The sequence below is a fragment of the Triturus cristatus genome, chromosome 4_1 (genome assembly GCF_964204655.1).
Source record: "Triturus cristatus chromosome 4_1, aTriCri1.1, whole genome shotgun sequence".
NCBI lineage: Eukaryota > Metazoa > Chordata > Amphibia > Caudata > Salamandridae > Triturus > Triturus cristatus.
Window position 1 is genome coordinate 1,149,644,477 of NC_140585.1, and position 24,255 is coordinate 1,149,668,731.

The 24,255-nt window shown below is 46.5% G+C and overlaps 1 protein-coding gene across 1 annotated transcript in view; it reads left to right on the forward strand.

Moving 5' to 3' along the window:
* The window catches only part of LOC146856228 (uncharacterized), a 78,024-nt gene extending 57,624 nt beyond the window's left edge, over positions 1 to 20,400 (forward strand). Inside the window, exons 3-6 of the mRNA XM_085654290.1 lie at positions 982 to 1,084; positions 8,751 to 8,926; positions 10,078 to 14,433; positions 18,459 to 20,400. Coding sequence (XP_085510416.1) covers positions 982 to 1,084; positions 8,751 to 8,926; positions 10,078 to 14,433; positions 18,459 to 18,877 — 5,054 coding nt within the window. The 3' untranslated portion in view covers positions 18,878 to 20,400. The remainder of the gene's footprint in view (positions 1 to 981; positions 1,085 to 8,750; positions 8,927 to 10,077; positions 14,434 to 18,458) is intronic.
* Positions 20,401 to 24,255: the final 3,855 nt, after the last annotated feature.

Below are 24,255 nucleotides of genomic sequence, written 5' to 3' on the forward strand. Positions count from 1 at the left end.
TGCTTATTCTGTGCGAAGCAGGGGTTGGGTGTGCGCCAAGTAATGAAGTCCAGAAGGTCAATATTATGTTTTCAAAGTAAGTCTTTATTTTCAATCCGTTAATTCTCACGAAATTGGAGCTTTATAGTCCGCGAACACGTTTCGTTCTCACAAGGAGAACTACATCAGGGCTCAATGGGCGAGTGTCCTCCCAATGAAATTTGGTCCCTACAGAGGGTTGCGCTCCCCAGGAGTCTAGTGGGTGCCGTGTAGGATGTACAAGAAGCCAGGTCTGACCTATTCAAAGAAGTGAAAGTTAACACAAGGTATTGCAAATGATGAACAGGGTAGGTGTCCCAGGCAGTAACACTGGAAGCATTCGGGAAGTCACATGGCCAGGGTCGGCCTGAAAGCAAATCTTGCAGTTGACGGTGTCACGTCAGAGTTGCTTAATCTGTATCCGGTATTCTCCATGGTACGAGGTGCGTACCATTCATGCATTTTGTGTGCGTGTCCCTTAGATTCTGGCCAAGGGTGTCAAACTCTCCGCATCTGTGGTCAACACCCTACAATTTTACATTCATTCGATGAAGGAGATAAGATTCTGAGCCCAATCACTAGATGCTGTGATTATGTAGCGTGTGTGGCACTAGATTAGTTTACCACGGAGGAGAGATGCAGGGATATGGAACGTTATCTTTTTTTGTTGTTTTTTTAGTTTTTTACATCATCCCTCTCCCCTCGATCCATGCTGGCTACCACTGCATTTGTTTTATATATTCTAATTTGTTTTTATTAGTGTCTTGGAGTACTGGAACAGCCTTGATTTGCGCAATTCCTCTGTCATTTTGGGTGTATTCCAGTATCTATCATTAGTGATGCTTCTACTCCAGGCCAACAAATTCTACTCCCTTATCCTATATAGCTTTTGTGATTATAAACAATGCTCGCAACCCTCCCTAAAGGTTCAGTGATTGACATTTAATTCTCTTTTGTTTCAAGGTCCAAAGCCAACTGCTCCGGCAACTGTGAAAACTGCTCCAGTAAAGCCGGAGCGCCCTGGGACTGCTAGGCCGGCTCCGACAAGAAACACTCCTGCTACCAGGTATGGAAGTGTGTGGGTTTTTAAGATACAGGCATGTTCTGATCCTATTGCTTGTATCTAGTACCTGAGTTTGCATGCTTTAAAATAAGAAATACATAACAAAACAAAAGCACAATCGTGACAAATGAGAACAAACCTGCCCATCAGGTGAGAATGTCCCTTTTTAATATATGGTCAGAAAAACGACATCTCCAAAAATGTATGGGACACCCAAGGTACCAGACAATTAGAAAAATTGATAGGTGTGGCCTCATACACCTCCCCTGGGTGTCACGCTTCATCATCGGCCACACCTCCTTCACCGTAGAACCCTCCAATGGTGAATGGGCTGCTCATGATGATGAGTACTTGTGAGAAGGTGAGTGGTAGTCGAAACCGGGTGTAGACATATAAAAATCCCTGTATCTACACCCCAGGACTGCCCTTTAATATGGGTAGATGTAAGGGATGATTAAAAACTAGAGGTATGCACAGGATTAGTTGGTATACCTGCGTCTGTAGGGGCCGACATGTTTCAAACCTATAGACCGGCACTTAAGCGGGACCCAGGCTTTTTTCAGGACACCAGATCCCAATCTTCGTAAATCCGGATTCTGAATATGCATTAGCAATCGCACATCACTAGGCACACAATACCTATTTGTATGGTCCTGTGAACCAGCATATGTTGGAATTGCCTTATTTTGGGGTGGGGGGGGGGGGTTCTGCTAATTTAGAGGTTAATTGACAGAAAATCGAAGTGAAACCACAAACTGGAGACCTAGACCAATCACAAACCAAAACCACATGAAGTTATTCCATGTCTGTGACATACTACTATTTGTAATGTATGTTCGTATTGTTTGGTGCATACAGCAATCCACTGCAAACCTGTGTAAAAGGTGCAAACCATGCATGTCTGCATCCATACAGCTATTCATTTCCTTACCCTAACTACTAAAATAGGGCCCCATAGAGTAGTCCTTGGGGGTAATCCTTGTAGTCTCACAACGGGTTCAAGCATCTAATAAGAAAAAGCTATCCTCAACAGAGAACATGCGTTCACGCCTTGCGGGTACCAAACGTTTTTCTTAGTCCAAGGTATTTCCCCTCTGTTGCAGGTAAATAAATGTGATATACCGTCTGAATGTTGAACCATCATGCTATAAGCTGGTTTGTTTTGTGCTTAAACTGATTGCTTCTGCAACGTGGGACAGAACTCCACCCACTTGTGCAGGGCCGGGATTGCGGGAGTCGGACGGTATGGGAGAGGGCCGACGGAACTTCAGTTCCCATGATCCTAGCCGGACACGTCTACCACCTTCTCACGAGTACACCTAATCGTGATGAGCCCATTAGCCCCTGGAGGCTTCTTTGGTGAATAAAGTATGGCCTATGATGAAGCATGACACCCGGGGGGGGGGGGGGGGGGGTGATAGTGAGGCCACACCTATCAATTTTTTTTAATTGTCTGATGCCTTGGGTTTATACACGTTTTTGGAGCCGTAGTATTGCGGACCCTATATTAAAGGGAAATGCTCTCCTCTTGGGCAGGTTTGCTCTCATTTGTCTCACTTTTTTTGCTTTTGTTTTGATACAGTTTAAATTGGGAGGCCACAATCAAGTGACCGCCTCCTTTTTCCTCTCATTCCCATGGACCCCGCGAGTTTGTGGTTTAAAATAAAAAAAAAACCCTGCTGTCATACAAGTCCTTGTGTGCGACACTTCAACTGCCATCGCTTGTTCTCAAACTTTGCAATGCTATTAGTACCCTGGCTTGTGGTTGCAAGTGGCCTTTAGATGGGGTGGGGGGGGGGGGGGGGGGTGTCTCTATATTTGAGCATAACTTCATATAAAGTGACTCACAGTAGCAATTTCCTGATTTTTGGTGTCCGGCGGCATGTCGTCATAGGTGTAATTTGATTTCATGTTGCCATTGCCCTAGTGGATACATTGAAGGGGGTATGGATGGGTGGAATGTGCCTATATATATAGTTTTACTGACCCTTTCTTAGCTTGTCTGCTTCTCCCCTCTGTGTCTTATACTGTCTGTCTTATAATAGTCTTTGGGTTTGCATGTCATCAGATGTAGCTGCTTTCACAGTCAACACTTGAGTGCAATTAGTGGAGGGTTTGTAGAGATGAGACTGCAATCCATGTGTTAACTTTCACATGCTGGGAAGACTTATTTCTAATATGTAGTAAAGTTTGTGATCTATATACACACACACTCCATTCCTCCTAATCAATCCATAGAATAAGGGCCAGCACACTCCCACATTGAGAGCAAGTCTACAGCGCAGCTGAAATGCATAAAGCTTTCAAAGCTGCATTGGGAACCCGATAATCGAAAGCAGTTTTCATATCTGGGAGTGTGTTGGCCCTTCTCTCACAGACTGGATTGTAAATTCAATAACGAGGATGGTGGACCTTGTTGAAGCCAAGCACCGCCTCTGATCGTGAGCTTACCGTCAGTGCATCGAAACGATAGGTGTGTGTGTATATATGTGTGTATGTGTGTAGGCCCACACAGGAAAAGGTATTGCCACACTTGTTTAATGGAGGTTGCGATGACATTACAGGATTTGAATCCTCCCACCAAAATCAAAGTCCAAAACCAGACGCGTTTCGTGCTAAAGAGCACGTCCCCATGGGTTTCAAAGGCTTGCTGATTGCTCGTGAAAGAACGGCAGTTTCTCAGGCATCTAATTATAGATCACAGTCCCCGCCCTCCAGGGCGTTGCCACTCCGTGGCCTCATGGTTCTTGTAGTGCCTATGTGCTGCTCCAGTGAGTCGCCGCATGATGTGGATGCCAACCACATCAGACGTTCCCACGGAACTCCTACAGGCCTGACCAATCAGAATTAATGTTGCTGGTTCTTTCTCGTGGGAGTACAGCAGCAACAGATATTTATAAAAATTTAACCTTAATGTCTTTAAAATGACTGAAGAGAATTATACTAAATCATGAAAAGGACCCTTTTGGAGTAATGATCTAGCTTTGTCAAATTTGGTGAGATATATATGTGCCCAGCACCTCCCACAAGAATAATGTTTTAGAAAAACCATGTCAAAAATAGCATTGGAAAAAGCCAAAAGGCTGGCAGCCAATGTAAATGTAAATGTGCAGATATTTATATAGCGCAAATAACCAACCGGTCTCTAAGCGCTTGCTTAGGGAACCCGTCCTGGTATTCCCCTGTGAGATAACCCAGCAGGGCATCCACAAGGTGAAAGCCAGGCATCCCGCCGCGAGGGGCCATTGTGGAGATTAAGCAAGCTATTGCCCAGAGTCGCAGAGTGTGAACCCATGAATCAAGTTTGCACTGGAGCAAGAATTATCGAGTCCATGGACAATTTATGGACTCAAGACCCAGCCGAGCCGGGAATTGAACCCTGGTCCCAGGCTGACCTCTGCTTCCAGGTCTGCCTACTCTAACCAGTGAGCCACACTTCTCCACTATCATACCTACTGTTTTAGCCAAACTTTGTTAATAAAAATCAGGTTTGTATGAAAGGGTTTTCCAGTCTGTGGTGAATGAGCGTTCTGCAGGTGCCCGTTTACATTCTGTTCTTTTACAAGTGTGGCTTACAGCATAAAAGAGCTCTTGTCACTCTCTTTTGGCATACGTTCTGACACATAAGTTACGTTTCTAGCTTATGCTTTGTGAGGAAGACTTCTTAAATGTACCAGTGCCTTCCGAGCAGCCCTTGTTTCAGATCCAAGCAGAAAGTGTGAGAGCAAGGACTGATGCTCTTCACTCCGGGCGCACACACAGTGCAACTCCTGCTGCTTCTCTGTGCCCTACAACCAGCCCCTTACAGAGAGGCCTTGAGTGAAGATTTATAAAGCAGAATCTCTGTGCTAAATCTATTAAATTAGTGTTATAACATTCTGGAGAGCTCTACTTTTTTAGTAACTGGACGTAGCCTTAGTTATCCTGCGATACTACCCAATGCTTACGGTTCTGTGTTTTTGCGAAAATGTGCAAGAGCAAAATGTGTTATTTTACAGAAACCAGGAGGATTGTGTCAGTTGTGACTGAATGACCTTGGTGAAGGCCCACACTGCTGGAACATTTATAAACTCTAAAACTTTCAACCAGCGCTTAATATGTTAAATTTTTTTTTTTAAAAGTCTGTTCCAGGGCCCTAGTTATATTGTTTGAAGCCACTGCTGATTGCACCACCCACTGCCCGTACTAGTGCTACCCACTAACCATCACACTGACACAAATGTTATAGATTGGACTATTCCAGGTCACCCAAAGCTCTAAAAATAGCCGCAAGATCTTGTCTTTGTTGTACTTCTGTTGAAGGGTGCATTTGTAAATCAGACAGCACCACTATGTGGTAGACTATCAAAGTGCTGTGTTAAGAAATAAGTGCCGGTCCTCCGCACCGGAATACACTGCCACAAATTGAGCACTGTATTCAACCCACCTGGCGTAGGTAAAGGAAAGGAGCCGGAGGAATTATTGTAGCCAATTACTCTAGAAGGTCCCCAGTCTTTATAACAACCACAACCGTTGTTTTTTGTTAGGGTGATAGTTTATTCATAGGTGTAAGTGACCTGTAAAGACTTACTTGATACTAGGCCCTCCCCCCCCCCCCCCTCCTCTCTGTATACTGCCCTCTTCACATACTGCCTGTAAGAGCCAGCAGGGCACCAATACCATTGTCATCCTGCCTTCCAGAGCGGCATTACTGCCCACGGCTGAAGTGGTTAACCGTGATAATTGTCCTCTTCCAATGATGGTCTAGAGGTAGGTGTTTTTAATTATTATAGTTTTTAGTAAGATTTTGAATAACAAAGTAACATTTTAAACTCTAAACCTCATACTAAAGTAAATATGAAGGGAGGCATATAACATGAATTTACTCTTCAAATCCAATATGGATCAGAGTTGAAGGGAAAACAACGAAATGGGGTGAAGGGGCATTAGTCAATTTGCAGCTAATCCCTCAAACACACTGCCCTTGCATACATCAACAACCCTCGCGTAGCTCCTAGATCTGTACCGCGCTTTTACTAAATTTAGACCCATGCAAGCACAATGTAATGGATGTTTTCTAGTCCTACTTCTTGGCTAAGCCATACTCTGCTCTGCATGTATAGGGTTGGATAACCACTATATGCAGAGGGAAAGGATACTGTTCTTGAAGCTGCATTTAACGCTTCCCCAGTCCATACAATATGTCACAGCATTGCTCTATTCTTAGTGACCCAGATTTTGAAAACCAAAAACCGAGCTGTTCCACAAACACAGGACTACAATGTGTCATAGACTGATGGGAGTCCATAGGTCTTGCCTATGCAAAAGCTACTGGCTTTGCCAATGTGTTTTAGCCCATAATGTACACCAGTGTGGCTGGTGCTTACCCTGGCTAAAGGTTCCTGGCATGAAGTAGCATAGAGTGGAGTGTCGCAGTGGTGTAGAGTGCAATGGTGTACAGTGTTGCAGAGTAGAGTGTCATAAAGCACAGTGGAGTAGAGTGCAGTGGCATAGTTTATATTGGCATAGAGTACAGTGGTGCAGAGTAGAATAGAGTGGTGTAGAGTGCAATGGTGTAGAGTGCAGTGGCGTTGAGTGCATTATTTTGAGTAGAGTGGTGTAGAGTTCACTGGCGTAGAGTGCGGTGGAGCAGAGTGGATTGTTTCACAGTAGATTGAAGTGGCATAGAGGGGAGTGCTGCAGAGTGCAGTAAAGTATAGTGTCATAGAGTACATTGGTGCAGAGTAGACTAGTGTTGAGTGCATTGGTTTTGAGTAGAGTGCAGTGGTTTGGCGCAGAGTGGATTGATTCAGAGTAGAGTGAAGTGGTGTTGGGAGGAGTGGTGCAGAGTAATGTGGAGTCCAGTGGCATGGAGTGGTGTAGAGTGAAGTTGCGTAAAGTGGAGTATGCATGGTGTGGTCACGCACTGCCATAAGACAAGACATTTTTTATTGAAATTACCATTCCATTTGCACAGACATAGTTTTGCTGCAAAAGTATACAGCGCACAAACGATAGTGTGTGGAAGGGTCATCTAGTGTTTTGATTGTATTAAAATATTTGTTTCCACCACACTTCAGAGTAACAAAACATTTGCTTTAGTCGTGCTTTCCTAATTCTGATCTATTCTGAAATGTCTGCACAGTTTGTGTGCTAGATAAAAAAGCCTTTCACTTCAAGACTGCCACATAAATCCTCTCACTTTGAAGTCAGACAAGGAAAAGAAAACACTATGGTCTCTAGGAAGACAGAGCGTGCCCTTTGACCTTCGTCTTTAAATGTTCAGCAAATGTGGCAAGATAAGAACAGGATTTAAAGGTCTGCTTACAGAATGGGAGCACTCAAAAGGATACAGTAAAATAGTGAATGCTCTTTGCGAAAGGCACTCTCTGGACAGCATAAAATAAACTACGCAATAAAGTAGAAAGCAATCAAATGTGAATTACAAACCACAAAGCTAATGGCAAGCAGTGGGTGGAAAGCATTCCCAGGGAAGCTTTCAGAATGTCCCCAGGATGTTTTTAGCAAACCAGACTATCACTGTCAGCTAGGCTTCGACCTACTGTGGGGCACAGAGAGGAGAGGAATTAAATGGAACTTTTACACAAGGTATTTATCTGTAAAATACATTTGTTTCTTCTAGGGGTGCTAATTTTGCACTGGAACACACCAAAAGATTGTTCCCTGTTCAGTTGGCCCTGAGGGAAACCCCAAAACCGGTCCTAGGATGCTTGTTTCCAGTCCAGGGAGGACCTGGCCTGGCAGCTCGGGCTGGACTGTTCCCATTGGGCGCAGGGTCAAGACTGATTTGCATATGGCTGGGTTCAAACTGGAATGGCATGGTGAGCAAAAAAAACGATGGATTTAGGCCCAGATCTCTGTACTGGGGTGAATACATGACATTGCTCTGCATTCTGTCCATCAGTTCTTTTTGCATTCGTCACCCCGAGTGGGACGGGTATGCTCAGACGTGAGTCCCGTGCTCTCCATGCCACTGGAATCGCGCTATCCTGGCTGAAGAGGGGTGAAACCCCGAAACCGGTCCTAGGATGCTTGTTTCCAGTCCAGGGAGGACCTGGCTTGGCAGTTTGGGCTGGACTGTACCCATGAGGCACAGGGTCAAGACTGATTTGCATATGGCTGGGTTCAAACTGGAATGGCATGGTGAGCAAAAAAACGATGGATTTAGGCCCAGATCTCTGTACTGGGGTGAATGCATTCTGTCCATCAACTGTTGTTTTTGCGCTTTGCATAGTGACGTCATAACTCGGCTGGTACCTCGCACGGCCACCTTCACTCAGAAGCATATTCAAAATCAGTTTTGAAGTGTAAAATCTTGCCATTAACAGCGGCTAAATACACCTGCCAGATCTGTGTTCAGGGTGTAACGATGGAAGGGGAATAAAAACAACTGCTGCACCCCAGGGTGACGTTGGGGTAGTTAGCATTAAGACTCATGGCGTTGGCGCTTGCTGCTTATATCTGCGCATGACACAAGTTGGCATCCGGTAGGACCGACTCGGGCTTTCATCCTTCCTAGGCTGTACCTTGAGTGATGCCCCCACCTGCCCGTGTCTCTTATTTTTGCTGCTTCCCCACATTCTCCAGAAAAGTACGTTGGTGGTGGTGTCTTTGGCGAGGCCTAAAGCGCACAGCTTGCTTCATCTGTCTCTCTCGCCCTTGCTTCCAGGCCGACATCGTCTACGGCAGCAGCTGCTTCCACCCGCACAGCAACCCCTCCGAGCGCAGGCAAAGGACCCGTTAAGGACAGGCCACCTTCTGCTAAACCAAAGCCTGCAGCGCCATCTGGTGCCCAGACCACGGCAGCGACGCCAGAGAGACCCAAGCTCGATGCAACCAAGAAAGGTAGGAGGGTCATTGGTATGGAGGGAAAAGGTTACAGGCGAGTGTGTGTGGGGGGAAGGGGGTGGTGTTGACGGACAGCGGAGCAATATGGGCGGGAAATACCCCACTGCCCTGGGTAAAATTATACTTCACCTTTTGTGCTAATGGTTTCTACCCGCTGGGACAGGTTTTTATAGGTTTATGAACAACTAGTGTTATTATAGATAAAACGGCTCTTAATGGCGATTGCTGCTTAACCGTGAGAGCTGGCGGAAGTCTTGCCGCGTTCAGTTAGCCCTACGCTTCCTTGTGCTTGTTTTGCAAGCCTGCTTTTTTTCCCGAAGCCGTCCAGCTGGCTCCGGAGGGAACAGAAGTGACCACTTTACCTAGCATTATTGATCTATCCAAAAGAGAATTAGAATACCTTTCAGTCCAGACATTTACCCGACCCGTGGGCCCCCGGTAGTGAATTCTTAAGATTCCAAAAGTTGCCATGCATTATTCTGCATTTGTGTTAAACTTCACTTTCTCAGTATGTGAAGGCGCAACTGAGTAATATATCTGGGCAATTTGGAGACAGGGAATGGGGTCCCCACACTATAAACTGGACCCAGACTCAAGCCCATAGTTCAGCAGGTCACCTTGAGCAGTTAATCTCTCTCGAATGTTAGGCTGGATACTGAGTGCTCTCTTCTTACAGTGGGTATCAAGTGCTTAATTTGTACCAGTGGTTGCAGGTGTTCAGCACCGGCATTAACATTTTAGAAATTGTCATGGTCCTATCATCGGATTTTTAACCCCCCTTCCCCTCCCCAGAGCAAGAAGGAAAAAACAGAAAAGGGAATAATGAGTAGAAGAAAGAGAAAATAGGACATTAGTACTAAAATAAATGAGCGAAAGAGACAGGAACTTTACAGTGGTGGGAGATTGCCATGGAGGTGGCAGCCTTGCTAGTTCATAACCCCAGCTTTGGGAAGCAGGCGTCTAAGAGAAGCTTCCAGCCCATGCACCTATATTTTTTCGTTTTTACAAATTTAGCGTGGATGCTACCCCCACATACAGAGCTGTCCATGTTTCATAGAAACAAAAATGGAGACTTATTTATTGCAGTAAGTATTTCTTTATCAGTGCAAAAGATCATGTTCCTAACTGTTGTTTCATTTGCCTTTTAGATGTTGGTAAAGTGTCCACACCCAACAAGAGCTCCCCCGCTACCTCAGTGGCCAAGAAGTCTGCCACCCCTGTAAAGGCTGTGCCTACTAAAGCGTCAAAGCCTGCAGCAGAGACCAAGACTGATGTGAAGACAAAGGGGCCGGTGAAGAGCACCACTCCGAAAGCAACAGATCGGACAAGGCAGCCTGTGAACACAGGATCACCAGCACCCAAGACTCCTGCAGCCAAGCCGGGGAGCGCAGCATCCCCCACCAAGCCGGTGGCTACACCGAAGGCATCGTCCACCACGCCCAAGAGGTCTACCAAGCCTACCCCTGGGAAAGCCACACCAAAGAAGGAGCCGGTCTACTCACTGGAGCCTGTTGCAGTGCCCAGGAGAAAGGCCCCGAGCCTTGATTCACCGGCTGCTGAGGATGCGACCAAGCTGCTGGCAGAGGACAAAGTGGTGGAGAAAGTGTCCGTGGCCAGCCCGGCTGGTTTAGAGAGCCCACTGGAGAAGAGCCCAACTACTCCATCAGTAGAGGCATCGCCACTTGGTGGTGCCCAAGCAAAAACAGACACCTGCCAAATCCCAGAGTCTGGTGCCACTCTCTCATCTGAGTTAGAAAACCATTCTCCACCCAACAAAACGCCAGCCTATTCCGCAGAGGAGGATAGCACTTTAGTGCATGGCCCAACAGAGGAAGTAACACATGCTCAGATAACTACCCCGACTGAGCACACAAAACCAGTAAATTATGTCAACGATCTGGTTATTGAGGCAGAAGAACAACGCCTGATCGACTCACAAGCACAACAGAGCTTGCCAGAAGATCATCAAGAACTGTTGTCAGCAGAGAAGGGTCCTTCGCTGCTTGAAGAGCGGCCTCCCCAAATGTTACCAACTCAATCACGCCTCCCAGATCTCTCTTTGGAAGCAAATGAAACTGCTGCATGTGATGAATCCAAGCTTCCCGAACCAGAAATGCAGATTGCTATTGCTGAGAATTCTTACTCTGTTGAAAGTAGTCCCGACCCCGTCCCTGCGCCCTCTGCTGTGATGGATGAGAGTGCGCTAGGGGCTGAAGCGAAGTTGCCTGAAACAGAAGAGATTCCTTGTGATGGCCATTCTCCCTTCCTTGAACGTACTACAGAGGCAGACCTAAATGCCTCCCCGTTCGCATCCTCCGTTGAGGTAGAGGAGACTTCCCCCTGTGTTGCGGCACAGTTACTAAAAGCAGAATGTGACATTTCTGGGTATGATTCCTTTGAAAACGCTGCAGAGTCAGACCTGAATGCACCAGCCTTGCCTCCCACTGCAGTAGATGAAAGTCCATCACACGCTGAACCGAAGATCCCTTACCATGAACACGTCCTTCCCAATGACCATGGTCACTCTTTGGAAACTTTAGAGAGGACTGCAGAGGCAGACTTTAACGCACCAGCCTCTGTGTCCTCTGTTGTAGTAGGGGAGGGCCCACCATGTGCTGATACGATGTTGGCCAATGCAGAAGAGGACTTGATCCTTGACCATGCGGAAAGTCCTGTAGGGATTTCATCTGCATTATCTCCCTCTGTTGAAGTTGAGGATGCGCCACCATGTTTTGTGCCTGTGTTGCCAAAAGAAGCAGAAGAGGCTGCAGTTGACATCTATGATCAGTTAAGGGAAAGTACAGAGGCTGGCCTGAGTGCCTCCTTCTTAGATGATTATGTTGCTGTAGAGGACACTTCATCATGTGTATCGACTGTGGTGCCAACATTAGAAGAAGTGGAGAAACCCAGTGAGGGACACGGTTTACCCTTGGATTGGGCTGAAAACATGTCAAATGAACACCTTATCTGCAGAGACCCATGCGATGACCTCAAAAGCACACTAGCTCCACCTCTTGAAGCAGAAGACCCGCAGAGCGAGGACAGAGTTTCGCCGGGCAAGATCTCCCTAGTGGCTGCTCCAGAGGAAGATGGACCCTTGCTACAATCCGAGACAGAGGTGATTGAAGTAGATGAAACAGATGTCCGTCTTGAACAACCAACAGAGTGTGAGTTGCATTTTGAAGAACCAGACTGTCTCGCTGGGCTAGACAATTCTCAAGGGTCTCCACTATTAAATGAGATGTCAGATGGTTCAGAAGAGACAATAACTGAGAATGGCGGAGTTGAACACCAAGTTGCATATCAAGCTCCAGAGTTGATTCCCGGAGACAAAGTACATATAAACCAGGCAAACCCTAGTCAAGATGTTATGTACGAAGAACCTTCCATAGAGTCTTCTACAGTACTTGCCGACTTTGATGATCATGTGATCGTCAACGAAATGGAAGCAAAGACTTCAAAGGGAACAATGGATGAGTATTGCTCCTTGGAGGAAACATCTATGCCCCTTCATGATGCCATAACCAAAGAAGAGTTTTCAGATGGGAGAGAAACTGAAAGCTCACAAAAGATAGATTACTTGCACAGCTCTTCTGAAGAGAGAGGTTTTTCTGAAAGTAGTTTTCCAGAAATGGAGCCTTTAGACAAAAACACTGCAGAGGTTGTATTTGTGGGAACCGTGACGACCTCTCTAGCTCCATCCCATGATGATTTTGTGGATGAATCCATAAATGCCTGCCGTCTCGGATCTACAAATCAGACTCAGGAGAGCTGTGATATATTGGTGTCTGATAGCTATGAGGAACATTTAGATAACGAATGTAACAAAAGTATGGAAGCACTAGAGGGAGGACCTCTTCCCATCTTTGGCGGACTCTCCGATGGGTTTCCTGGAGCCCAGCCTTTTGAATACCATCACCCAGACTTGCTCGGCCAAAGAACGGTAGAACAGCATGTGGATTTTGAGGCCCCAGAAACATTCACCAGCTCTTCTTTGGATCACAACACTACTTTACTCAGTCCTGTTTGCCCAGATTTGTCTGTTGAGGTTTCTTCGAATTATGAAGTTCCACAGTCTTACGCGGATGCAGAGTACATCAGTATCGGCTCCCCAGAGTCTGCTTTCCCTGTAGAAGAGGCTGTTGTGGTGAAGATGGAAGAGCTCCCCATGTCCAGCATACCTCCAGATGCTGTTCTTCCTCATGCGAAGAATGTCGAAATAGAGGAGGGTCATTTACAAAATCAGGATGTCCCTGAATGCCCAATTCCAGTCCTAAACCATGAAGGTGAGGACCTGATTCACAAGCCCCATGATCTTCCTCTCGAGGCTGCAGAGGTCTCTTTTGAGTCAAATGGGAACCCACCCTCCCCATATGAAGGAAATGTGCAATCGCCTTCATCACCACAATTGCGGGAAGCATTGCCAGAACAGTCGCCAGAAAAGGTTCCATCTAAATCTAGTACATTGAGTGGGCCAGAACTGGCAGGAAAAAGCAGCAGCGAAACGAGCACCCCCGAAGAACTTCGGGACTATGACAGCAGCTCCGGCGTGGAGTCCAAATCTGAGGACAAGCTGGGTGGCACTGGTGACCTAGCCTTTGCCCAGACACAACAGCCTTTCAGTCCCCTGGATGATCTACCTGCAGACCAAGACTTGGGAATCCACATGGAGAAGGGGGACGATGAAGCAGAAACCCTGCCAGCAGATGAGGTCTTGGGAGACCCTCGTACTGAACCCACAGTCTCATCAGAGGAGCACTCCGAGGCAGAAATTGATGGAGACCTCTCTCTCAGTGGGTCCATTAAGTGCCCCGCCTTCGAAAAACTAGTCCATCCTAGCGTAGAATTGGAGAAGAGCAAACCTCTTGTCTCCTTGGCTTCTCCGCCCTGCAAGCCCTCACTGTTTCATTCTGTGGAAGAGTCAGAAGAACTAGGCTCTGGTGATGCTGGCACCGAGACACCTGCATCCACCAATTCTGCAGGTTCATACGACGTTTTCGACGGTGCCTTCCACCTGCACTCGACAGACAGCTGTGGCAAAAGCCCAGGTGTCTCCTCGCTAGATAGTGAGGAGCATGTGCTGGATGGAAGTCGTGACCAGTTCCCAGCTGGGCCTCAGAGAGATATAGGATTTTCCTTAGACACCTACGCCCTTACTAAGGAAGAATATCATCGGACTCCATCTGAGGATGAGGATACTCCTCACCATCACGCCTTGCCACCTGAACCTGCTGGGTGGAAACAAGAGTTCTTGGGGAGTGAATCCATTGGTTGGGATCAGCAGCTGGAGCAAATTCCATCACACGGAGAGCATGTGGAAAACGTGCAGGAATACACTGGGCAGTCCAGTGAGGAGCCCCTGTGGTTGGCACAACCCATGCCACTAGCAACGTATGGACAAAAGGATCTGGAGTGTGACTTGTTGATGCCGACTGCTGACATGCACATAGCAGGACAGTCGTACAGTGCCACCACGGGTGTAGGGACAGATAACATGGCATCAGGTAACGTATAGGGGTGTCCCTACAAAATTGTGGATTGGTTGTGAGTGCCAAATCCGAAAGAACGTTAACGTGGGGGCTCAGGGGAAGCAGCATCCTTCGCGGCTTTGAAACCCATTTTAAAGGTCTTCTAAATTAAGTATTGCATTTCCACTAGGAAGGAGAAATGCAGCGATCCACCTTGCTGTGCTGTCAGTGAGTAGACTTAACATTAACCAAGTTAGCATGGACTAGACAAAAAGGTAGGCATCTTATGGGAATATTGGGTCATAACACCATGGAATAAGAAGAGGGCAACCTAGCACTGGCTGTTGCCACCAGTAATCTTCATACCCAAATTCTCTGCCTTCAGGGCATCCAGTGCTGCTTTTGTTTCCTTAAAGCAAGAGTGGCTCATGGATTCCCGTGGATTGCTATCTTCGTTAGTCATTCCAGGCGCTATCCCGCAGAATCTGCATTTCTGATGGGCCTTTCAAGCCGCAGGTGTGGTGCAGCCTTTGAATGTATGTGAAGTGGTATTCTCTGAGCCAAACACCCCCAACCTCCCACACACATTTACCCTCTCCATTCCCTATCTGCAGACACCAGCCAGCGCCCCTTAGTTTGAGCGCAAAGTGTTTTTTAGGGGGTTGTTTTTTAAAGTTTGCATCGTTGATCATGTCCGCCCATTAACACTAACCACATCCAGCGAGAAGATACCTGGTTGTATTATACCATGTCCTTTGGGAAATTTTAGTCTTCAATAAAAATGAATCCTTGTTTTTGTTTGACCTCCGACATGGATTTTGTTCTGGGGATTGGGGTAGAGAAAGCACTAAGCCACCCACCACCTCCTTTTTATTTATTTATTCTTGTTTTGTTCCCTCAACCTTTATTCTTTTGTAAAAGGGATACATGCCCGGGCATGGTTACAGGGAAAGCTTCATGGAGAGTTGAGACTGGGATTTCAAAGGTTCCGGTTGTTCTGCCCACATCTTACCCCAGTTTTCTTCCTAAGCAGTTGACTTCCACTCACAAAACATCTCGCTGTCAATTCCACCCATATTTAAAAGTTGTTTGCCCAACATTGTCCAGCTTCTGATGGTCGTAAGGATGAGTCGAAGGTGTTCCACCTTGCCGATCATCTGCCACTCTTTTCCAATGACCTTAGACCTTAGAATCCCATTCCATCATACTTTCACTCGATAGAACTGCATGTCCTACCTTACAACAGTGCAAACGTTCAGCCTTTAGTTAGTCAGCCGCCCCCATTAACGAGCCATCAGTAAATGTTCAATCCCGGTTTGCTTGTGACACCCTCCAAGACAAAAAGTTGGACTGTGGTCTGATCTCAGATACTTGACACTCAGAAAATGTAGTTTTTTGCTTCTACTGGAACCGAATGGTGCCCCAGGCCACAAAAAAGCTGACTGCATCGCGAGAGGAGAATAAATAAAGCAATCTCCAAGTCTTAATGAAAGTCACTAGATATGGTGCCTACCCATACTGTCCTCTTATCTCGAGTGCCCGCTCAACTGCCTGAGGTAGCCATTGTCTTTTATCCTCCAAGCCCAGGTAGATAATGCATACCAACCTTCGTGGATTTGGCTTGTTGTGGTTTATCTCGCCTGAGAAAATTCTTCAACATGGCCATATGATTTCCTTGTAACAAAGCAGCTTTATCACGCATTACTGCAGCGCATTTTTGTTTTTATGCTACACACGTAAAGGCACACGTTGGTCCTCATTTTATTAAAAATGTTTAAAATTCTGTTTGTGTAAAATTTGCTCTGATCAAGAAATGAAAATTCAAGAGATCTTGGCATGGAGACATAAAACATTGGCTCTATAAATCGTCTTACCCAGCAGATACAACAGTTTTTGTTTTTTTTTTTTTTTTTTTGCATCAGACATTTTTTTTTTATCCATTCAAACTGCTGTTGATTCTATTTTAGTAGGTCTGTAGTCTCATAAAACTACAAATTGTCTTTTATTGCAGTCTTTCTACAACAACCTGTCCCAGTGTCACAACTCTATATTTATGTCACTAAATGAGACCAAGTAATCGCCAGTGCCACTCAGCGCTTATCAAAAGTAGGCCCTTCTTACAGGAATATTTATAAAGAATTATTACATGCATCAAAGATTTGGCCTTGTAAGCCGACATGAGGTCTACCTGGATTATTCAAGAAAATCCATCCTGTATTGCTTCATTACATACATACATCTGACTCGGGCGGGGGGGGGGGGACGACTTTCTCCCATGTAGTGCTAGGAAAAAAAAATCTGTGTAAAAAATGTAGAGAGTCGTAATTCTGCTCTTTTGTACTTCATTAAAGTTTCAAGTCTGCTGGAAGGCTTCCTGATTTAGTAGAGCAAGTTCAGCTCCACTTATTCAGCAGCCACCTTTTCTCCCCACCACCCCCCTCCAGTTTGGGGTCTGCTTCGTGACCATGGCAGAGCCACTTTTTAGGATGGTGCCCTATTGATGGTGCTTTACAAAGCAACCTTCATCAAAGATACATCTTTGGAGTCGAAAGCAGAGTTTTTGCACCCTGGGCAGGTTAAGATTGTCCTGAAGAGGCTTCCATTCTCTGCCTTGATATTGGTGGGGGGGGGGGGGGGGGGGGGGTTGGGCGGAGCAGTCTTTCAAGATCCCCATGGTCTCCAGTTCTGTTCAACATGGGAGGCTGGCCAGTGCTTCATGACACTCTTGGTCTCGCGCTACAGGCACCCATTAAGGAGACAACTTGTGGAGACTGAATTTAAATGTATTCTCCCATTAAACAATCACTCACTTGATTCAAATTCTGATATATAACCCTTCTACGAAAAGCTGAGTAGAAATAAATCCTGTTATAGATAATATCCCCCCCCCCCCCAACATCCTCAGTCATTTATCAAAGTTTTCATTCCAAAACCACGGCAAGTAGATGATGGATGCACGTTTTAAAGGGAGCTGCCTCTTTGGAATGTCCAAAGTTAGTCCAGGATTGTGGTCACATTTTTCAGGGTAACTGCAAACTCTGTAGCGGACTTCCAATAAGAATCATTGGAGGTAAATTGATCCTGTGTGGATCCGGAAAGGCTGGCTTATACCTGGCCATCAGTGTTGGACACTTCTCCTCTAAAAAGTATGGAAGACCGCAAGATCCCTTTTCCACCTGTCGCTGTAACCCATTGTCATGGGTCGTAACACATGCTCTATTACGTTTTATGGTAGGCATAACTGGGAATGGGTCCAACCCCAAATGAGTTAGCTTGCTTCCAGGAGGCCATTTAGGTTGCAGAATGTATAGTTAGTTTTCCTTTGCGCAATACTAGGCCTGTGTTATTGCCTGTACATACACAGGGTTGGTGAGTGTTTCCTTGCTGCAGGGGTGTGGGCTTCCTTAGTAAGGTTAAAAGGACACCAGCCTCATATGAACACTTGACTCTAGGGCTCACATAACAGCAAAATAGTTGATGAATAGCCAGGATACTTACAGCTTCAGGACTCAATCCTTCATTTGTAGGACCCTCCATCAACCCTTCAACAAACGTTTATAAACTAATGATTCGGCATGGGACTCCTCTAGGGTTTTAGAACTACCTTCATGCTGGGTTTTGTAAATTGGGTGGGTTCCTCTGCTGCTCACTCTAGGGGTTGCCAACCAGGCAGTGTTGCCATTCCGGTTGTGAAACTCTAGCTTGTTTATGGGTTGATTGAGCCTATGTTTACTCTAGAGTTAAAAACTGTTGTTGACTCATTTATTGGGTGGAAAACGTTAACGTTTGTGACAGTTTAATGGGAAGAGTAATGCATAATTTCTTGGCATAATCTTCTTCTGGAATGGGTCAACGTGGGCCGGTTGGCAGCCCGGGTTGACTTCCCACTCCCTTCTTGCTCCTAACCCCCCTTGTCTTTCTGTTCTTGTCTGTGCTTGTGATGGCTTGCAGTCCCTCATTCCTTTTACCCACCCACTTTCACCCCTCTGTTCTTGTGTACATGTTCATCCTTGTCTTGTGAGGATGGCTGTCCCAACCAATAGTGCTGTGCCCTGTTCCAGGTGTCGGCAGAACCCCTCCGGAGCCCTTCATCCGGGCACAGGGGCTTGGCCCACCAGAAATCCTTTCTACAATCTACGAAGTGGATCCGCCTGCTGAGACGGGGTTGCTACAAGCGGAGCCGATCATTCATGCCCAAAAGCAGGAGGACTCAACATTGACAGAGATGAACCTTGGAAGTCTTCAGGCAAATGTTGTGCAGCAGTTGATCAGTCGGACGCTGCTTTTCACCGCGGGTGGTTGTGGCGAAATTCCCAGTAAGGGTGTAATGAGCGAAGTTGAGCTCGGCAAGTGGACGGAGCTGCTGTCACCACTGGACGAGTCTCGAGCCAGCATCACGTCTGTCACAAGCTTTTCCCCAGAGGACATTGCCTCGCCTCAGGGCGACTGGACAGTGGTTGAAGTAGAAACTTTCCATTAACCCTTCCTCCTTTACCAAGACTGCCCCCCTTTTCCTCTCCCCATTCACTTACCCATCCTGCACTTCGCTTTACTGAGCATTTCTCTTGCATTTCAACCTTTTCCTCCTCCTCTTGGCAGCTGTGCATGATGGTATGCGATCGTAGCTTGATGGGACTGTGATTGCTCTGCTCTGTCAATCATAAGGCTGTCAAGGTACTGATCATCAAAGAAGTTGATCCCATTAACTGTCTAGAGCAAAAAAAATTGTCACTCAAAGGTGAGCTGGATTTCTTATGGTTGTGTGATCTCTACTTTGCAATATGGGTTACGCAATGAGACCAGACTACTTAAACTCTAATTGGTGCCCTCTGTGGTTTGGTGGTGGGGGAGTGGCAGATGGTGCCCTGCTTGGCCCTGTCAATTATGAGGAATTGTTGGACCCATTGTGGGTGCACAAAGGTGCATCCAAGCAATGTCTACCAGGTTACCCCTTTGGTGTGAGGGTAGGGACCGTCTGCTGTACACCACTGGTCTAGTTGGTTAGATTTCTGGGTGTCACGTTGTAATGAACTACACCCATAACTGAGGACCCTGTGTTTGGAAGCTGGTTGCAAAAGAGTGGGACCTACCAAAAACAAAGTGTTCTAATTTTAGTGGTTGTAGTAAAGGATAAGATTTTCTCAGTCTCTAAGATCTATGGTACCTCCCAGGGAGTTGGAGTGAAGAGAGAAACGCAGGTAGTTTAAAGCCATATTCTATTAATGTAACCCATATCTTTACGGCAAAAAACCCTTTAGAATTGAGGCTTCCTCTTTCAGAGAATTCTCATTCAAGTCCAAAAGAGCAGTTATGAGACTCCACCAACCCTAACTTTATATCTATATTGATAATTCTGAAGCTGTCTCCCCTACTTCTTGTACTGGGTCACATTTGTGGCCTGCTCCTTTCCTATGGAAGGATAAAGTTTACTGAAGGCACTTTACCCCATGACGTTTGCCTGTGAATTGGTGAAGTGGATGAATAGTTTAACCTCCTTACACAAAGCTTCAGTGGTTTCCCCACAGTGACCTATGAAGCGGAGTTTGTTTATCTCCCACATATACAGCATTGGACTGCCTTAACTGCTGGGAAGGGATGTGGAAAGACCAGTTCCTTCTGTGCTTCTCTTTGTATAAAGAAGGCAGGAAATAAAATCATTCCTGGTTGCCCGGCAATTCTACAAGTCCTCCAGTGGCTCAAACATTTAAGGCTGTGCCTAAGAGGGGTACTGTAAAATCCATCTCACTCCTCAAGAACTGTTAAAAGGATGTTTTGATTGTTCAGAATAGACTTTTCCAATTAAATAGACAGCGGAGGAAGTTAGCCACTGTACTAAATATCTTTTGTGAGCTGTGGAGGAAAGTTCCTGCGCTGACGCCACTGGATGAAGATTGGACCTTGTTTGACTGAGCTGTGTTATGAAATCTAACCTAGAAGCTTGAGTGTTTTGTTATGAATTTTAAATTATAGTTGCATTTTTAATAAAGATCGCTTTCAAAGGTGCTGCTATGACTTGGACTTTAATATGTTTGGGAAGGGGTTTGATTACATCATGTATTCTTTAAATTCTTCCACAAATTAGGATAAAAAGAATTGAGTTTTCAAAAAAATGAATGGAAAATCTTTATGAGCAATTTCAGCAACCAGTGTATCTCTCGATGCTGGTCAGGTTAACCAAGGTTTATGAGTTCACAGGCATCCTCGTTATGCTGTCTGCATCGGATACAGACTTCTTTTAAATAGTAAAGGTTTTGCAGCTGGCTTTGCATTATCTTGCCATCTACTGGTTGGACCCTAGGTTCAGGATTATTTTTTTAAATCTTAGATAAGGGCTATGTCTAACAGGCCACATCTTAGTTGTCAACTTAAAAACTCACAGTATCCATCCATATGGCACCATCTTATGACAGATCGTTCCAGATTCACGTGTTGTGCATTATTCTACCAGCGGTTGGTTGGGTCCAGATGCAGATCGGTTTCCAAAGCTTTTTGGGGGTCCACTCAGGGAGTAAGTAGGACTCATTATGATGCCGACCGTAAGCCCACACTGCTCCAGTATGTGACCTCCATTTTAGAGACTTTTTTTTCTTTTTTTTCTTTTTTTTTTTTTTTTTTTTTTCCTTTTTCTATTTTCTGATGGGTTTGGTTGGATTTTTTTTTAACGAGTAATTGAAGGGGGAAAAAGGAAATTGTAGATTTTAAAATCAAATGATGAGCGAAAACCATGCCAACCAAGGAGTAGGTCGAGGAATCCCATTCTTCTGGGTCCAAGTCAAAAGCTGCTGGAAGGGGAGAGCAGAAAGGCATCACCCTAACCTCTGCAGATGGAGTTTGCAAGTGGAAAGAGGTTGTCTACCTCAAATGAAAGACCTGATACTTTGAAGACAGTCAGGCCTAAAAGCCACTAAAAGTTGTTGAGGTCTGGAAACCGAAACAAAGTATAGATTGCTGATCTTACTAAAAATACACAATTATTTGAAGAGACCTTAGTTTCAAATATCACCCGAGGGATAAGCATTATGAAAAAGAACTACTGTAACAAAAAAGTTGAAAGAAAACCTCTATCTCCGAAAGTGCAGTAAGAAAGGAGGGAGAATATAAACCAGATAACTTTCATGACATACAAGAGTGATGAAGAAGAGATGACAGTTTTCGAGAAGAGGAAATACTGAAAAACGCAGATATTCATCTGAAGATGAAGTTGAAGTGTACCCTAGGCCTACACTGTCGGGTGCAATTACTGTATAGCTAGATTAAAAAAAAAAACACAAAAAGTCTGACCCTTTTGCAGCAAAAGAGATGTAGTCATTTAACCAGATTTTTTTTTTTTTTTTTTTTTTTTCATAACCATAAGAAATATTTTTATGATTAAAATGACACCAAAACAATAAAACTTCAATGTAGACAAATGGAGATATGAATTTTTAAAGAATGAATGCTTTCGAGTGCCTAAAAGCCAAAAGCGCCAACTTGGGACATCTAATCATGCTTGACCGGGACAAAATCAAAGTTTCAGGCTGACTGCAATGGAGTGCTGGTGGATACAATGAGTGGTAGGGCCATGTCAAGTTTTTACCTTCTGACTTAGTCACTTTTTTGGAGCTTTTTCTCTTAACGTCAAGTGAGGCTCCTCAGCAGGCCAGGTTGCGAGTCGATGGTGACTTGCTTCAACGTGATGCATCGATGACCTTTTGGAGGTCTCGTCAACCACGAAAAGCTCCGGAGCTTCAGTGGGGCAAAACTGAATCTCAGGCAGAGTCGCGGTTTGACATCTCCGGCTTGGCTCTTGACGACGGGTCAGTCACCTTACGGAGCTTTTTACCAAAAATTCCCCAAGTGGTCTCAAACTTCTGGATCTTCTTCCAGAATGTCCTTTCGGAGTCTTTTTTTTTTTTTTTTTTTTGTTTTTAAAAGTTTTTATTGAACAATAATTCGATTACAATCACGGGCCTACAACCACCAGGGCCGGCCGCTAAGTACAGAATGAAATATACATTTATCAAAGCTGCAGTCGGTTCCCGGGGGTCGGCCCCGTAGTGAGTCCGGATAGTTCTAGAGGCACAGGAGACTTAGATCCAAAAAACACAGAAAACTAAAAGAAAAACGAAAGGCGAGGCATAAAGACAAACGGCGCAGGTCAGGCTTCCTCCGGGGAACTCCAGGTCAGACCATTAAGCAGCACACGAAAGGAAGGAGTACCGGGAGGCTGGGGACGGGGGGGGGGGGCCAAGGGAACTGAACGTCCATATGTAGTCATTCCAAAAGGTGCCCGGAACCGTCAAGGGTCAGGGGGACATGGCGATATCGGTATCCACCAGGGGGGGCGTACAGATACCCCCGCGATATGCATTCCATTGCCCCCAGATTCTGCCCCAGGCCCCCGGCTTACCACGGGCAACATACACAGTCTTCTCCCTGAACATACACCAGTCCATATTCTCCTTCCATACTGACACGGTGGGCGGCCGCTGGGCACCCCAAAGCTGCGCTATATCTCTCTTGGCAATCATGTTCCCCAGGGCCGCCCACCGAGTCTGAGCCGCGCTATAATCATTGGGCTCCCACACATTCAGGACACAGCGACGCACCTCCGGCAGCAGCACAACCCCAGTGACCTGTCCCATAACCGTATGTACCCGGCGCCAGTAGTCCGCCACCTCGCGGCACTCCCACAGGATATGGAGAAAGGTGGCACTGAGCCCACAACCCCGCTTACAGAGCCCATCGTCGGAATATCCCATCGAGACCAAGCGAGGACCCGTCACATACACCCGGTGAAGAATCTTAAGCTGTACCAACCGGAGACGGGCTGGAATGGCGACCTCTTTGGGGGACGACAGTGCAGACTGCCAGTCCTCGTCGTCCAATTCCACCCCATCCCCCGTCCAAGCCTCCCGAAGGCGCACCAAGAGGTCAGCCCGATGATTAATCAGTTTCTTATAAATTAAAGAAATAGTGCTGTCCGGGACATGTCCGTCAAGTATGCGGTCCTCGAGGGGCGAGGAAACCGGGATCGTGGTCCCCTCTCCAAAGACCGAGAGCAGGGCGTGTCGAACCTGGGCATAGCGGAAGAACTCCCTGTCCGTAAGCTCATATTCGGCCTGAAGAGCCGCGAAAGTCTTAACCGCGCCCTTATGCCACAGGTCTCCCACTTTGCTGATACCAATCGTGTCCCACTGGTCAAACCCCTTCGTAGTCCAGAGGCTCCCCAGGTGATCGGAGGCAAACAAAGGAGTAGCACATGTCAGTCGCTCGCCCCAGCCCGTGGCCGCAGTGGCGGCCCTCCAGGTCCGCACAGCAATCTTAGTAGGACCCGTAAGGGTCCGGCCAGCCGAGCGGGAGTACAGCGCCCTGTTATAGTCCCCGCCGGGAAGCAGGAACTTGTCCATCTCATACGCCGGGTTCAGGCCAGGCGCATACGTGGCATGGTTGATGGCCGAAAGCTGCGCGGCCCAATAATACCTGCGAATGTCGGGAAGCGCGATGCCCCCGTCATACCAGGGGAGAGTAAGCTTAGCAAGAGCAATACGCGCCCGCCCGTCCCACACCAGTCTCCTCTGCAGGCTCTCTACCTCCCGAAAGTAGGCCACTGGGATGACGTCGAAGGAATTCTGGAGTGCATAGAGGAACCTGGGAAGGGACATCATTTTGAACAGCGCGGCCCGACCCAGCGGGGACAGGGGCAGCCTGCACCACCGGGCCGTATCCTCTCGCAATCGCCGAAGCGGACGCAGGAGATTCAGCTCATAGCGAGCCACCGGGTCCAGCGAAACGTATATCCCCAGGTACTTAAAGCCGCTCAGTGATACCTGGATCGGAAGCCGAGGCGGTAGGAGTGGAGGACCACCGGAGATCGGA